Source organism: Cyprinodon variegatus, unplaced genomic scaffold (genome assembly GCF_000732505.1).
Source record: "Cyprinodon variegatus isolate N-32 unplaced genomic scaffold, C_variegatus-1.0 Scaffold256, whole genome shotgun sequence".
In the NCBI taxonomy this organism is placed as follows: Eukaryota; Metazoa; Chordata; class Actinopteri; order Cyprinodontiformes; family Cyprinodontidae; genus Cyprinodon; species Cyprinodon variegatus.
Genome location: NW_015150709.1, coordinates 873,274 through 888,541, shown reverse-complemented (window position 1 = coordinate 888,541; position 15,268 = coordinate 873,274). Strand labels below are relative to the sequence as shown.

Genomic DNA, 15,268 nt, shown 5'->3' with positions numbered 1-15,268 from the left:
TTTAAGTCTGTAAAAAAGAAATTTTTGAGGAAGAAGAAGAAGTAGTATTTTTTTTTTTTTAGACTTTAGAAACTCAGAAGCTGATCAAATATCAGGTTAAATATCGGTTGGCTGGCCGATGTCCGATATTCAGTTTTAAGGCCGATACAGGCCGATACCGATAGGGGGCCGATTATATTGTGCATCCCTACTGTCTATGATAATTGAATAATTACTTTATGGATCTCACATTGGAAAACTTTACCTCTGCATTTAACCCATCCCCTTGGGGAGCAGTGGGCTACGATTGAGGGGGGGGACCCAGGGAGAAGTGTGGGGCTAAGGGTCTTGCTCAGAGACCTAGAGTAGCAGTCAGTGGGAGTGGGGCTTCAACTCAGAACTTCAAGATTCCAAGCTCTACTCCCTAAACACTAGGCCGACAACCCTCTAGTTTCACTATACCGGTTGGGAAGGTACTTCTAGCCAGAAACTAGGATTCCTACCAAACTGTTTTAAATGTGACACCAAGTGACACATTGAGGGCGGCAGGTCTCTCCACCTCATTGTAAGCTGTGCAGATGGAGATCAAATAAATACTGTTTGGCAGTCTAAGTCGTCTGTATTATGGAATTATTTATCAAACTGTTCTCATGTTATATTCTATATTTTTGAGTCTTTAGGATGATTGTTTGCTAAAAGCTCTGTGGGTAATAAAACTATCATTTACAAGTTTCTTGATTTAAATGATTAAAGCAGGTTAGTTTTTTCACTTTTCATGAACGTGCATTTTATTGCGAGTTCACATGACAGACCATCATAAAGTGGCAGATAACTTAAGTGGTAATTTAGTTTATGCCGTTTAAATATTTTTCAGAAATAAAATGAAAAAGAATGTATTTACATTCAGCCCCTTTAATCCGACACCCCTAAACAAAATACAATAGCAGATGCCTGATTTGTTTGGAGAAATCACACACCAGTGGGGACTTCTAAAGACATCAGATTCATTTGTCAGCAGAGTAAAGGAGGCTGAATTCAAAGAAATGTTTCATTATTTAAAAACCAGAAAGCCGTTTCATGAACAACTGTTTGTTGGTCTCTAACTTAAAATCTGAGAGCAACATCCTACAGAGACTGGAAGTCCAGTACGCAGCTAACAAAGCAACCAACCTCTTGATGTCAAAGTGGGACCTCTGATGGTTTTTAAGCGCCAGCAGGTTGTAGAAGCGTTTCAGACAGATGACACATCTGAATACTCCAGTTTTGTGGGACTTTTTATGGTTGAGCAGGGAGCCGGCGTGCCTGTATGAGCGCCCACACTGGTCACATTTAAACTGACGATCATCGTCGCCGCCGGTCTCTATGGTGAGATTTGCCTCTTCTTGCTGGGAACTGTCCTCCACTTTAATCTCCTCCTTACAGCTCGCCGACTCCTCTGTTTTAGCTGCTGCGCAGCCATGGCTGTTTAGATGATGGTAGTTACTGCAGGAGATGCCACAGCTGCTGCAGATGATGCATGCTTCCTCTTTACTTTCTAAAATGCTACTCTTCACAGTCAAATCCTCCAGAAAGTCTGCCTGACCCTTCATGTGTAAAAGGTGATGAGTGATGAAATCCTGCCTGCTGAGTAAAGTTTCCCCACATGCACTACAGATTGTCATCTCTCCCAGCTCATCATCTTTCGTCTCTTCATTTGAGCTTTGAGGAGCATCACAGGAAAGCCTGTGCCCTTGCAGATGGCTCCTGAGATCCGTCATGGTGCTATAGCTGTTTCCACACACTGAGCACTGATACTGATCTCCATCATCATCTTCATCAACATAATCATCTTTTCTGTTTCCGTTCAGAAGAGCGGTGCTTATGTTTTCCTGTTCCAAGTGGCTGTGACTGCCATCAAACTCCAAGTTTATCTCTGGATTTTCAGAAGTGCGTTGGTTTAAAGCATCTACATGATGAACAGCAGCAGATCTGAATGGGCAGCTGTGAGTCCTGATGTCTGCTACGTCTGCAAACGTCTCTCCACAATCTGCACACATGTGCCTCGGCGTGGGGGGAGGTAGACATGCTATGTCCTGATTGGACTGCTCCTCGCAGATCGCTCCACTGTAGTCAGCCAGCTTCTCCTGATCTATACTAAAAACTGGCCTTTTTGGCTCATTTAGGGAGTAAAAGCAACCCTGCTGCCTATCCGGAGTCAGAGGTTCTGGGGAGAGCCAGTCCTGCTCTGCTTGGTGGTGGAAAGATGGCCGCTGATTTCTGTGAAGACGGAGATGACTTTTCAGAGCAGCCAGGTGAGGATAGTTCTTACAGCAAACAGAACATGTGTAAACCCCCACCTGATGGGATCTTTTGTGATTGATGAGACTCCCAGAATGCCTGTAACTTTTACCACAGGTGTGACATTTGAAGGGTCGCTCCTCGGAACCTGCAGCTGGGTTTTCTTCAGTTTTAGCTGTGCTGTTGGTGTTTTGTGATGGCACACCGCTTGTTTCGATTACTGAGGGGCCTCCCTGAGGGCCAATGATAGGTGGTTCTTTATCATGACTGTTAGTTGTATTGTTTAGTGCTTGATTAAAGCCACTGGGATGTTCTGTAAGTGACAAAGGAGGTGCATTTTCTACAGGAGACTCAGGTGAAGCCATACTGGGTTTGTAAATTTCCATATGCTCTGGTAATGACTGAGAAGAGGTTTTGTGCATTTGGATGTGCTCCTGAAATTCCATATTATTGGGGAAAAGTGTATGACACAATTGGCAAAAATTTTCTGGGGCGTCCTGGCTGTGAGGAAGGAACTGGTCCAGTGTCTTGTTTGTCAAAGGTCCAGCTGTCAAAGTTCGATCTCTTTCTCCTTGTGCCTTGTGAGTCCTCTGATGGTTGTAGAGGGCGCCCATATTGGTGCACAGCTTAAAGCACACGGTGCATTCAAATATTCCCAGTTGGTGAGTCTTGTTATGATTGATCAGGCTTCTCTGGTGTATGTATGACCTGTTGCATAGATTACAACAAAAGGGTCTGTTCACTGCATCGTTACAGCTTTCAGACTGAGAATTATAAACACCCTCTGGCATATTTTTTATAGAAATCCCAACAGCATCTGAGTGCTCATTAAGTTGAGGCTGCTGATCACTTTCACTTTCATGTGTGGACTTTTCCTCCCATGTATTCCTATATGAATGATCCTCTGATCTTTGGGCAAGATGAACCCTCTCATGTTTGAGTAGCTGAGTTGCCAAACGGAAAGACTTTCCACAATCTGCACAGGAATGCTTTTTAAACGAACTGTGGCTTCGAAGGTGATTCTTCATGGCTGATACGTTCCAGTTTTCTTTCCCACATATGCTACACTGAAACAAACCCACTTCATGAGTCCTTCTGTGGTTGCTTAGGCTCCCAGCATGTCTGTAGCCACGCCCACATTCGTTACATTTAAATCTGGGCTCTTCTTCAGACTGGACATTTTGGGCACTTTGTCTGCAAGAAAGACTCCCTTTCCTGTCTTGCTCCGCCATTGCAAAGTAATTACTGAAACCGGTGCGCTACTATTGCACTACTTTTGTGTTGAGATGGATTAGTTATCCTCCCCATGATAAAGGAAGTTAATTCTTCACAGTAGGATTGAAGGAAGGTCCTGGGAGGCAACATATCACAGGATGTGGGAGCAGCAGACAGAAACGATGCCTGTAAGACAGTGTTAGCCAATTAGTAACCAACAGAAGCACTTTAATATGTCTAAAAGATAGAAAAACAGAAAAGGCATTATTATATGCCTTAAATTTTTTATCTAATGGTAAAAAACACACATGTTAAGATGAAGATTTCATGTCACTGAGTTGCTTTAAATTAAAATCAAAAGTATTTTATGAATCTCAAGGGGAAATTAAATAATAAATGATTAGCATTTTTTCAATCACTTCTGGAGGAAGAATTACAAGCAGCAGTCATCAAATAAAAAAAACTGGAACATAAATCTTATTATAAAGCATGAAATTATTTTTTCTTTTGCACAAACATAAATATTTATAAAACTAATACAGGTTTTCGAATGCAGATGCCGATACTGATTATTTTGACCTTAGTCTAAGTGCTCCAACATCTGCTGCTGATTCTTTCCCCCCTTAATTTAAATGGTAAAAAAAAGGACATCATGATAACAAATGTTAGAGAATGTTAGTCTCAATTTAAAACAAAACAAAAATATATTAAATAATAAAAAACACATAGACACATATAGAGGAAGCAGCAAAGCATGCTTTTCACATGATCTGAAAACAGAGCTGCTGAATGTACTAATAAATAATTGCAGATACGCTAATGTTGGCCAGGATATCAGCCGGCCTATGTATCAGTCCATCTCTAATTTATACCCCTTCAAATATAACAATTTGTCCACATTAGAACACAAGAAACAGTGAGGTTTATGTGACAAAGCAATGGGTCTGAAAAGTGTGCTGCAAGTATTTCAGGGTGTCTCTACTGCCTGACCCCCATTACTGTCCATTGGACCTAACAACAAAATAACTCAAGCTCATTCCAATTGGATGGAGGGGGTTTGCAGAAACTATCGGGTCTGAAAAAAGATAATTGTTTTAGGTCTGAACTTTGACTAGGCCATTCCACCACATACATTTGCTTTGATGTAAACTCTGCCACTATATCTCGTTGTTTTGCTGGAGGATGAACTTGTTTCTGCTGCCTCCTAGACAAGACCAATTTATTTATATAGCACATTTCAGTAGCTATATCAATAAACTGTGCTTTTCATGAAAAAAGAGCATTGAGGTGATATAATTGCAACACAAATAATTAAAGATACTAAAAAAGAATACTGCAAATAAGATGGTTATCTAAAAAATAGTTAAAGAGTGTAAATTTTTTTCCCCCTTGATTTTAAAAAAAAAACATTTCTTCAAGGATTGGCCTGAAGGGCTGCTCAGTGGCGCAGTGGGTAGCACTGTTGCCTTGCAGCAAGAAGGTTTTGGGTTTGATTCCTGGCCCAGGGTCTTTCTGCATGGAGTTTGCATGTTCTCCCTGAGCATGTGTGGGTTCTTGCCAGGTACTCTGGCTTCCTCCCACAGTCCAAAAACATGACTGTTAGGTTAATTGGCTTCTCTAAATTGTCCTTAGTTGTGAGTGTGTGCATGAATGGTTGTTTGTCCTGTGTGTCTCTGTGTTGCCCTGCAATGGACTGGCGACCTGTCCATGGTTTACCCTGCCTCTTGCCCATTGACTGCTGGATATAGGCACCAGCACCCCTCGTGACAAGCGTGTCAGGTAATGGATTGATGGATGGATTGTCCTGAATTTAGCTCTATCTAGACTCCAACAAACCCTGATCAGTACGACTTTCTATCTACCATTCTTTCAGATTGGTATAGATGTACAGCCATGTCGTGCTAGGTTTGCAGTAGTTTTATACTCTTTTTTTAACTTTAGATGATAGGTTGAGATGCTCAAATCTAAGGATATTTTATTATAAAACTTAAACCTGCTTTGAAATTTCTCCCTAACTTGTCTGCTGTGTCATTGAGCTCCATAATGCTGGTTAATTTCAAACAAATATCTTTGAGTAGAAACATAACAGCTGCAGTTAAACTATTATGATAACTTCTGAAGTCAACTGGATGCATTGGATTTTATTTACTGGTATCAGATCTTTTTAGATTTTTATTTGTAGAAAATCTTGTATCTTTTAAAACTAAAACTCAAATGAAATTGAATTCAATATTCAATTCAGAAATATTTTTTTTCATTCCAAAGGGATATATAATATCAGTATACCAACCAGGGGCGATTTTAAAATCAGAGGTTTAGGGGTGCTGAGCACCCAGAGACCTATCTGGCCAGCCATGACCCAATTAGCTGTTTTCTACATAAACATTTTCTACATTTTTAAAACTTGCTCAGTGCCCTTTACCAATTACGCATTCCATCATTCACTAATGGATCCTATCTGAGGCTTTTGCCAAATGCCCAACAAAGAACTCATAAAGCAGGATTTGTTTTAGAAGAATATTCCAACCATTTGAATGAGTTTTCATGAAAGGCTCTTTTTCGTTTGACAAACTGAGTGAGTGGGAAGAGCAGTTCTGTTAAGGAGGTGTAGTCTTATCTACTAAATCAAAAGGCACATTTTAAACTTTCGTTTTGGAAAAAGCTTGTAGTTAGAGTGGCCCAGGTTATACAGAGCCATGTCTACAGTTATGCTGCTATAGGTTTGGAATGCTGGAGGACATAGGGACCCCTTTTTCATTCTGTCCCTCTATTCTGCCATTCCACAGATGCTCTCTCTGCTTTTTCTCATAATAGCTTCTTCTGGTCTGTTCCTGTTTGGCTGTTTTTGTTTGCTTTTTTGTTTAAAAAAATCCCATATAGTATACAACAACTAAGATTTTAGGGATGTTTTAGAAGTCCCAAAAAATGGGATAAAAACGCCTATGACAGCAGCTTAAATATGGAAGTTAATGTTGAAGGTGTAACTTCAAAGAATGGAGAAAATTTCAAGCATCTTGTGCAAGAAACCACAACAATATCTATTTCCTGTCTTATTTCTCTACCAGTCAAACTTTTTTTTAATTCAGTCTTCCACCTTAAAACAACTTGAGACTGAAATTCCTACAGAAGCAGACACTTCAGCAGATGATTTTTTGAATACCAAAAAGATTATGTAATGTAATTTAAAGATTTCCCTAAAATATTCAAAAAGGATTCCAAGTGAACTGTCAGCTATTTTGTCAGGTTTACTATCCTCTTTAAAATATGTACTGTTTTTTTTTTTTTTTTTTAACAGTGTCCTGGGTGCCAATAAGAATAATTGTCTTGATACCAAAAAGAGCCCAACAGATTTTACTTTCACAAGTGGAGCAGTATGTCTATTGCCATACTGTTCCGCTTGATTTATGCATATAAATAGCTTTATTATAATTCATGCAAGGAGTATTACAGATTATATGGACACTGATATTTAAATAGAACAGGAAAGGAAAAACAGAAAAAAGGAGAATATGAAGAAAGAGGCGATAAAAAGGAGATAAAGATAAAAAAACTTCAGTCTGCTGCATCACTGGCAAAGAGATGTAAAAAGAACAGCACAACCAACGGACATGGCACAAGATATACAATGAAGTAACACCTTGATAGTATGGCTGAAGTATAAGTAGTATTATTTAATAATACTAAAATATGTACTTTGAAAGAGATAAAACACTATTAATTCTGTTTAAAACTGAATTAAACATATATTCATATATATTATTATATTAATAATAATTATATACGAATATATATATATATATATATATATATATATATATATATATAATTTGATAAAATATAATATATCATTAATATTATAATTATATATTAGTAATAATAATACTAATATTTTTCTTTTAGTTCTTCCTAGGAAGCTTATACTGTTGCACTGTACAGTGGCATATTCAGTTCCATTTCGTTTTATTCTTTTAATAAATAATGTTAATAATAAAGTGATAAATGTAACTATATCTTGCCTTCCCCCACGCCACTGCAAATCTGTAATCATTGTGGTGTTTAATTAAAGATAGAAATTTATGCACCTGCAACAGAGTGTCAACAAACAGGGAAAGCTTTTTTTTTATTATTCTTTTTTTTACAATTACCAACAAAATATTATTACCTTTTTACCGAGAGTAAAATTTGGATATAGGTTAATTTAACTATAACTATATGATACACGTTAGCGACCAACAGCTAAACAAACATTGCACCAAAGAACTGACACAGAAAAAGAAAACATGCTTCGTAGCTTAGAAAATCTTTAAAATTTTATACCTGCAGACGTTTGTTTTAATGTACCCTATACCTCCATGATTCTTCACTCTTCGTGTTATTTTTCTTTTTTCTCTACTTGATATAAAGGACGCTTTTATCCAACTAACCGTTTTTCCTCCTATTCCGGTTTCTACGTCACTCTGGTTGCTAGGAAACAGGAGATGTGTAGCAACTAAATGCTTCCCCCTTAGCAGCAGGTAGCAAGTTTAGCTAATTGCTAAATATGAAGTCGACACACTTGATAACTCCTAAATGTTTGCAAAGGAGTAAAATAAATAAAAATGTACGACAAAAACTGACCGGAAAAAGGGTTACATTTAATCACACACACCAAAAAAATATCTGAAAAGGTTTATTTGAGTATGAAAATACAGAACACTGGTTCAGAAAGATAAATAAAAATTTGGTGTTGCAAGAAATGCTACTATGTTAATATAGTAATATATATATATAATTATTTGTGAGACATCTTATTTAATTTTTCTTAAATAATAAACATATTGATGGAGACTTGGGAGTACTCGTCCATTGCTTTCGTCATCAGGGTCCTAGAGCCGACCTGACATCACATCGAGTCTCGCAGAAAAAGCTGTCATCTTTGAGGACTCTGTCTGCCAACTGTTTATGAGTCGATTCCGGTAAGAACTGCTCGTTTCAAGCTTTAAGGCATCCCTCAAGTGAATGCGAATTATTTTAGCGGCGTCCGCGCCTTAGATCTGCGAGTATGATCTCGGTCTAATTTCCGAAACCAGCGGTCCTAAAGCCAGCCATTTTGAGTCGATGAAAATGGATAGCAATATGTCAGTTAGCGCCAACAGATACATACATGTGTCGCGCACGTCACCACACCGCCAGGTTTACAAGTAGTTGTGTTAATCGTAATAGCTGTGGTGTGCAGTGACAGTCTTATCTGCACTGTTGTCTCTGTGGCGCCGACTTCCTCAGTCATCAAAGCGGTTAGCTTATTGTCCCTGAGGTCCTAATGCCAGCCATTTTGAGAATAAATAAAAGCAAAGCAATATATTTCTGCGATTTTTCTTCCAACTGGTCTATCTGACGTCATGTAATACCATCTGCAAAATAAGCAAATTAATTTCTGCAGTTCTCATCTGATTAACACGTGTCCCTTTATTTCCTGAAGTAATAATTTTGTACTTATTGCAATTTTTTTTTTTTGATATGTTTACAGAAATGAAAATGGCCTCATCTCAGCCTGACAGCCCACCTCCTGTAGAGCATTTTACTCCCCCTGATAAAGATGAAGACATTGAAGAAGAAGAGGAGGCAGTAAGAGATCAGCCTGTTAAAAAACGTGGCAGAGGCAGACCTCCAAAAGCCAAAGCCATCTTCAAATGCCCCACATGCACAGAGACTTTTAAAAGCATGTCAGCTCTGCAGAGCCACAAGCTGGCAGCACATGCAAAGCAGCAACATGCATGTTCTAAGTGCAGTAAGACGTTTTCAAGTAAAGCTCAGCTCTCCAAACATGAACGCACCCACTCATCCCAGCGCCCCTTTCAGTGCTCCGACTGTCATAAGGCTTACAAGACGTCCACAGAGCTACGCAACCACAGCCGCTCCCACACTGGGGAAAAACCTTTCGTATGCACAGAATGTGGTAAAGCCTTCATGCAAGCCATATGTCTGAGGATCCACATAACGCAGCACAGTGGAGAGCGTCCTTACTCATGTAGTGAGTGCTCAAAGAGCTACCCTACTCTGTCTAAGCTGAAGGTTCATGAGCGCTCCCACACAGGAGAAAAACCATATATCTGCGCTGAATGTGGCAAGAGCTTCGCTGATCCCTCTGTGTTTAGGAAGCACAAAAGGAACCACCAGGGGCACCGGCCATACGCCTGTGAGGAATGCGGGAAAACGTACACAGAACTGAAGGACCTGAAAAACCACGAGCGCTCCCACACCGGGGAAAAGCCTTTCCTGTGCTCGGACTGCGGCAAAGCTTTCTCCCGCTCCTCCTCCCTGGCGTGCCATCAGCGCATCCACTCTCAGAATAAACCCTATCAGTGCGAGCAGTGTGGGAAAGGTTTCACCCAGCTGTCCTCCTACCAGTCTCATCTCCGTACTCATTCAGGAGAGAAACCCTTTCTCTGTCCCCAGTGTGGCAAAATGTTCTCTGACCCGTCCAGCTTCCGGCGTCACCAGCGTGCCCACATGGGATTCAAACCTTATCCCTGCGACAAATGTTCCAAACGCTTCCGGCAGCCAGCTGACCTCGCTGTGCATGAGCGTGTTCACTCTGGGGAGCGGCCATATAAATGTCAGAGCTGCGACAAGGCCTTTGTGGCCTCCTGGGACCTCCGGCGCCACATGCTTGTCCACACAGGTCTCAGGCCATTCTCATGCACAGAGTGCGACAAGTCGTTCACCGAGCGCTCCAGCCTCAACAAACACAGACGTGTGCACTCTGGAGAAAGACCTTTCAAATGCGAGGAGTGTCTGAAGTCTTTTGTGGTGTCCTCCAGTCTGCGGAAACATGAGAAGATTCATCTTGTGGAACAATATGAACGGCAGCAGGAGGCTGATTCAGCCAACACATCCACCTCTGGTTTGACTCCCCTCACCACTCTCCCTCAGTACTCTTGTTCTCACTGTGAAACCACCTTTTGTTCATGGAAAGAACTTCAGACCCACGAAAATCTTCACTCCACCGACCCCAGCTCGACGCAAATCTGTGGAACCTGCGGCGACGAGTTTGCACAGCTGGAAGACCTGGAGGAACACATGAAGCAGCACATGCAGCTGAGGCCGCACATCTGCGACAGATGCGGAAAGGGATTCCTCAACAAATCGGGGTTGCGGAAACACCAGAAGACCCACTCCGAAAACAAACCCCACAGCTGCCCCCAGTGTGGCAAGGCCTTCCTGTTCGCCGCCTACCTTCGCAAGCACTTACGAACCCATATAGACAATGCTGCCCCTTCAGACCCAGCAGCAAGTGTTGATGACCTTAAAATTATTCACACAGAACCACTTCCCTCGTCCTCACCTGCCAGTGAGGTGTCTGCCTCAACTGTTGAAGCAGCTTCCCTATCTCTGACTGTACCTGTAACTTCTTTTCACAATCTCTCAGAATACTTGGTCAAAGATGATTGATTTAATTTTTTCATTAAAAAAATTAAAGCCTCTTGCACTTAAAATGTATTAGATTGCATGTATATGTAAAAAAAAAAAAAAAAGTCTTAACTTATAGAGGTTGCTCATTCAGATATCTGGCTATGATTTCTGTAATAAATCTGTTCCATCATATACCTTTAATATATCCTACATCTTTAAACCATTTGAACTGATAACGAATTTCTTCAATTAACCAAAAAATTGTCTGCTCATATATTCCTTCAATATTTGACATTTTTTTAAATGTACTTTGTTAAAGCAGTTTCACTATTTTAATGTTTTACCATTATTATTGTTATTCAAGTAGTTGCAGTGGAGGAAGGTTCACTGTGAAGCAGTTTTATATCAATAAAGTATAAAAGATTTTTTTCCCAACTAAAACTTTTGTTCAGTTTATGTTGAAATTATTTTAATTTTGAAGTAATTTTACATTAGGTTCATTGTTCGTAACCAAGGTTAGGCAGATATTCACTTATATCCCTTGAAGGTTTGGATTTAAATATGTACATTTGAATCATGTATGTATATTTAAATATATGTACAAAGGGTATTATGTTTTTTTTATGTAGCAATGATAAGCTTCTCAGTAATTAAAAGGCTTTATTTGCAGCAAGACAAATGTTTTCTTTAGTTATTTTGATGGTTGCCGTTGTCCTAGTTTAAAGCTCCCTACTCAGGTTCATTTAAGTCGGGACTCTGGACTGCTTCAAAAATATGATTACAATCAATCAGGAAAAAATCCAATACATATATTTAGGAGTAAAGGATCACTTTCAACCTAAGTTACAAGACGGTATGAATAATTTTGAGCTCTGTTTTAAAAAAATATATAAAAGCAAATGCATTGGTGACAGATTTGTTCTTAAAAACAGTAATTTGCTTTAATGTTCCTGTGCATTTTAAAAGGTTTTCCACACTTAACTCTACATCAAACCTAAAAGTCAAATGTTTTATTATTCCAACAACATTTCTGAAGTAGGCTACATGGATCACCAGCAGCAGCATATAAAGGCGGCATCTTATCATGCAATAAAAGACATCAGGGCTACTGCCCCCTAGGAGTATGTCCTTGGCCCATCGCTGTATGTACAAGGACTTCACCTCGGCTGATCCATCACTGAAAACTACTAAAATTTGTAGACATCACTGTCATCAGTCTGATCCCTGAGGTTGAGGAGTAGAGCAGCAGACCCCACACCTGCTGTTCAGAAGCAGATCAGGCATTTACTTCCAGCTCGGCGCTATGAGGCTGACCTGAACCTGTAATAACAGAAATGTAGGAAAAACACTTGTTTATTCATTGCTTTATAAGTAATAATTTCCTGAATGACGTCCACAGGTGATTGGGTAATGAAATTTAATGGATTCTGGCAATTTAAATGCGAAGATATGAGTTTTTACTAAATCTATTCTTGTGATGGAAATTTCACTTTTGATTAACATTATTATTATATTTAGTAAATGCCATATTCATAAAAATAAATGAAGACAACTACTAAATCTAATCTGCTTTAAAAATGAATGCAACATTCTTTGTCTTAATGAGATGTATAAAACTATCATTAAACCATTGACATCATTTGTAATACTGCAAAAACAGGTTTCACCCTGTCAATTTTTATTTATGATTGTCTCTGTTCAACTGTATCTCACCTTTGTTAATATGGTTAATATAAGTGCTTTGCCCTGTTTGATTTGTCTCTACGAGAAGTTCAAATAAAGTATGATGGAAATAAAAAAAATTAGCTACCATAAAGACTCTGATGGACAGCTAACAGACCGACTAACCATATCGGTACCATGCATATATGCATCAATTCAACAATAACTTTCTCTTTTATGCAATTGTATATTATTTTCAAGAAATATTTATAATTCCTTTTTATGCTTAAATGTTTTTCGCTGCTAAGAAGTGGAACACAGGTCAAATTCCATGTTCGTGTTGCAAACTTAGTAAAAACATTAGAATCCATTTAACAGGATGTAAGAATGCATAAAGATATGTTGTGCAAAGCCATTAAAAAAATAAAGGGAATTGTAGTGAATTCATATTTAAGAAAATCGCTTTTATAAAGTTGAGCTGTTTAAAAATGTTAAACTGCAAAATATGTAGAGATGCTGAAGCACTCAGCATCACTACAGTCTGACTGAAGCCTTGTCCAAATATTTTCTGCTCTCCCAGCACACTGAACAAAGGTCCATACAAATGCTTCCTAGACATCTGTTCAGAGTTACGTGTTGGTTTAACGATGGCTGCTCCACATAAATCGATGCATATTTATGTTTTGGCCCAGCAGCCATCATCATAATGTGCTTAATCCTATTTCACGTGTAGTCCATTCAGGTTCCTGGTTTTGGAAGGCAGGAAACCGTTTTGCAGAAATTTAATTTATGGCATTTGCATAATCCATGTGTATTTGACTGTTTTTCAATCTAGTTTTATTTTTTGCATGTAAACAACCTATATCGCTTAAGATTTACTTCTGCTCTACAATCCTAATAAAACTCTCGGTGTTAGCTGCATAGTGATGCTGTGTAATCTGCTGTATCGTGTGATGGTCTGTGCACAAATATTTAAGGTTCAGAGCCCCTGTAGTTAAAAAAAAAAAAACATGTCAGAAAGAAATGGTCATAGTTTAATGTATAACTCATTTATTTTTTGCTCCTATAGAAAGCCAGTGAGCTAAAGCCTGTATGTAACATTAAACTCCTCCATTCATGGATGTCTGGCTGTTTCTAGCGAGGTAAAGAGAGGAGGGACTGGTGTTCATCCTTCAGTGAAATGGACTTCCTGTTGCTGTGCTTCATGGTGAAGAGCAGCGCTGCACCCGCGTCTGTTAGAGACTGGTGGGAGGAGAAAAATTCAAGTCAGAGCTAAACAAAACAGGCATTTAGCGTAACCTAAAAAAAAGGGCACGATTTACCTCCGAGTCAGACATAATACTTTTCCGCTGAGGAGGAAAAAAATGACATTTAAAGGTTAGCTTTGAAAAAATATATAAAATAAATAGTATGTATTAACAGCAAAACTCACCCTTGTTAGATTCTGTATGTTATTGTTTATAGACTTCATGGTTTTAACCCAGTTTTGGTATGTCTGTTCATCGTCTGCACTCTGATTATGCTCTCTGCAAACACATTTAAATACATGCTGAATGTGAACACCAGGTCTCATTAGATGCCTTTGTGTGATCTGAGCATGAAGTAGCCACCCACTAATGCTGCCGTCAGTCGCAGCTACCTGCTGTTACTCACATTGCTCTTTCAATAAGCTTCTGCTGCAGAGCTCCCTCCTTCCAGGCGTCCAGGAAGCGGCCTCGGACAGCCAGGGCGGCACTGGCCTGTAATGAGTTGAGCTGAATGATGGCCAGAGAGAGGGAGGACAGAGCCGCTGAGCTGAGGAGGAGGATCACAGCATTTTCAGGATAAAAAACCTCAGCAACATGTTTGTCGTTTTACTGCTTTGTAAGCGCACACTCAGCCTAGTTATATCTGTGCAGAAGATGAATTACATGACCTTCAATCTGTGAATGAGGGAGATTAGACTGAGTGGTTCATTCTCTAAAAATATTAGCATGAATGGGAAATTAGAAGCAGCCCTAATGTCTATATGATCATGTCTACACTTAAAAAAATGAAATAATTTCTTAAAATGAGTGCATTTGTTCTTGAATTGACCAGGTAAGTGAGATACTTTGCCAACACAACCAGAAATTTACATGTAAAATAAGAAAAAAACAATTGCATTGTCTTATTTTAAGTGCATATTATCTAATGATCTTATTTTTAAAAGTAGAAATACTGATTCAATTGGCAAATCATTTTATTTACCTACTCAAATTATGGGCAAATACACTTAATATAAGAAATGTCCATAACTTATAAAGGCTGATGAGAAGTGAAACTCTGAAGCTCTTCAGGAAAAATTGTATTTTCATAAGTAAATGCATCAGTATCACCTGTTGGCGGTGACTTCTTTCTCTACAGTAAACACTCTGAGCAGAGCCTGTCCGTTCTTCCTGTATCTGATCTGAAGCTGCATGACGACACGGCTGCCAGAGGCTGGTGCCACAACTAAAAGGGAGCACAGAATAAACACCAATGAAGTGACGACACAGAATTTTTCCAATTTCTGGATATTGGGTTACACAGATCTGAACATACAACTTAAGATAAAATATAACCAAATATTAGAAACAAAGAAAAGGCACAGTGATTCGGTTTTCCAACAGTGGGCCGGATCTATCAAAGGTTTGCGTGTATAAAAATGTGAGCTATTACGCACGCTAAAAAATGTACAAACTGATCTATCAACAGCGTGCTAAAAGGATTTGGTCTTTAAAAC

At 39.1% G+C, this 15,268-nt stretch overlaps 3 protein-coding genes across 6 annotated transcripts in view; 1 reads left to right on the top strand and 2 right to left on the bottom strand.

Moving 5' to 3' along the window:
• Positions 1-8,631, bottom strand: part of LOC107089539 (zinc finger protein 646-like) — a 13,962-nt gene extending 5,331 nt beyond the window's left edge. For 2 of the 3 annotated variants that reach the window (XM_015382389.1, XM_015382392.1), the window contains exons 1-2: positions 7,789-7,908; positions 1,150-3,657 (exon numbers count right to left, since the gene is read on the bottom strand). In XM_015382389.1, coding sequence (XP_015237875.1) covers positions 1,150-3,488 — 2,339 coding nt within the window. In that variant the 5' untranslated portion in view covers positions 3,489-3,657; positions 7,789-7,908. Of the gene's footprint in view, positions 1-1,149; positions 3,658-7,788; positions 7,909-8,614 lie in introns of those variants that run through there. The other variant, XM_015382391.1, reaches the window with a different exon arrangement.
• Positions 8,632-8,982: 351 nt separating this feature from the next.
• LOC107089541 (zinc finger protein 668-like) lies at positions 8,983-11,720 on the top strand. The gene has a single exon (XM_015382396.1). The coding sequence runs from the start codon at positions 8,986-8,988 to the stop codon at positions 10,900-10,902; it is 1,917 nt and encodes a 638-aa protein (XP_015237882.1). The 5' UTR covers positions 8,983-8,985; the 3' UTR covers positions 10,903-11,720.
• Positions 11,721-12,612: 892 nt separating this feature from the next.
• LOC107089540 (circularly permutated Ras protein 1-like) overlaps positions 12,613-15,268 on the bottom strand; it is a 17,179-nt gene continuing 14,523 nt past the window's right edge. The window contains exons 17-21 of one of the 2 annotated variants that reach the window (XM_015382393.1): positions 14,883-14,997; positions 14,179-14,319; positions 13,958-14,051; positions 13,848-13,874; positions 12,613-13,767 (exon numbers count right to left, since the gene is read on the bottom strand). In XM_015382393.1, the coding sequence (XP_015237879.1) occupies positions 13,660-13,767; positions 13,848-13,874; positions 13,958-14,051; positions 14,179-14,319; positions 14,883-14,997 (485 nt within the window). In that variant the 3' untranslated portion in view covers positions 12,613-13,659. The remainder of the gene's footprint in view (positions 13,768-13,847; positions 13,875-13,957; positions 14,052-14,178; positions 14,320-14,882; positions 14,998-15,268) is intronic. The other variant, XM_015382394.1, reaches the window with a different exon arrangement.

What these genes read in the sequence shown, in the direction of transcription:
- LOC107089541 (XM_015382396.1), top strand. Translation starts at nt 8,986, where the DNA reads ATGGCCTCATCTCAGCCTGACAGCCCACCTCCTGTAGAGCATTTTACT.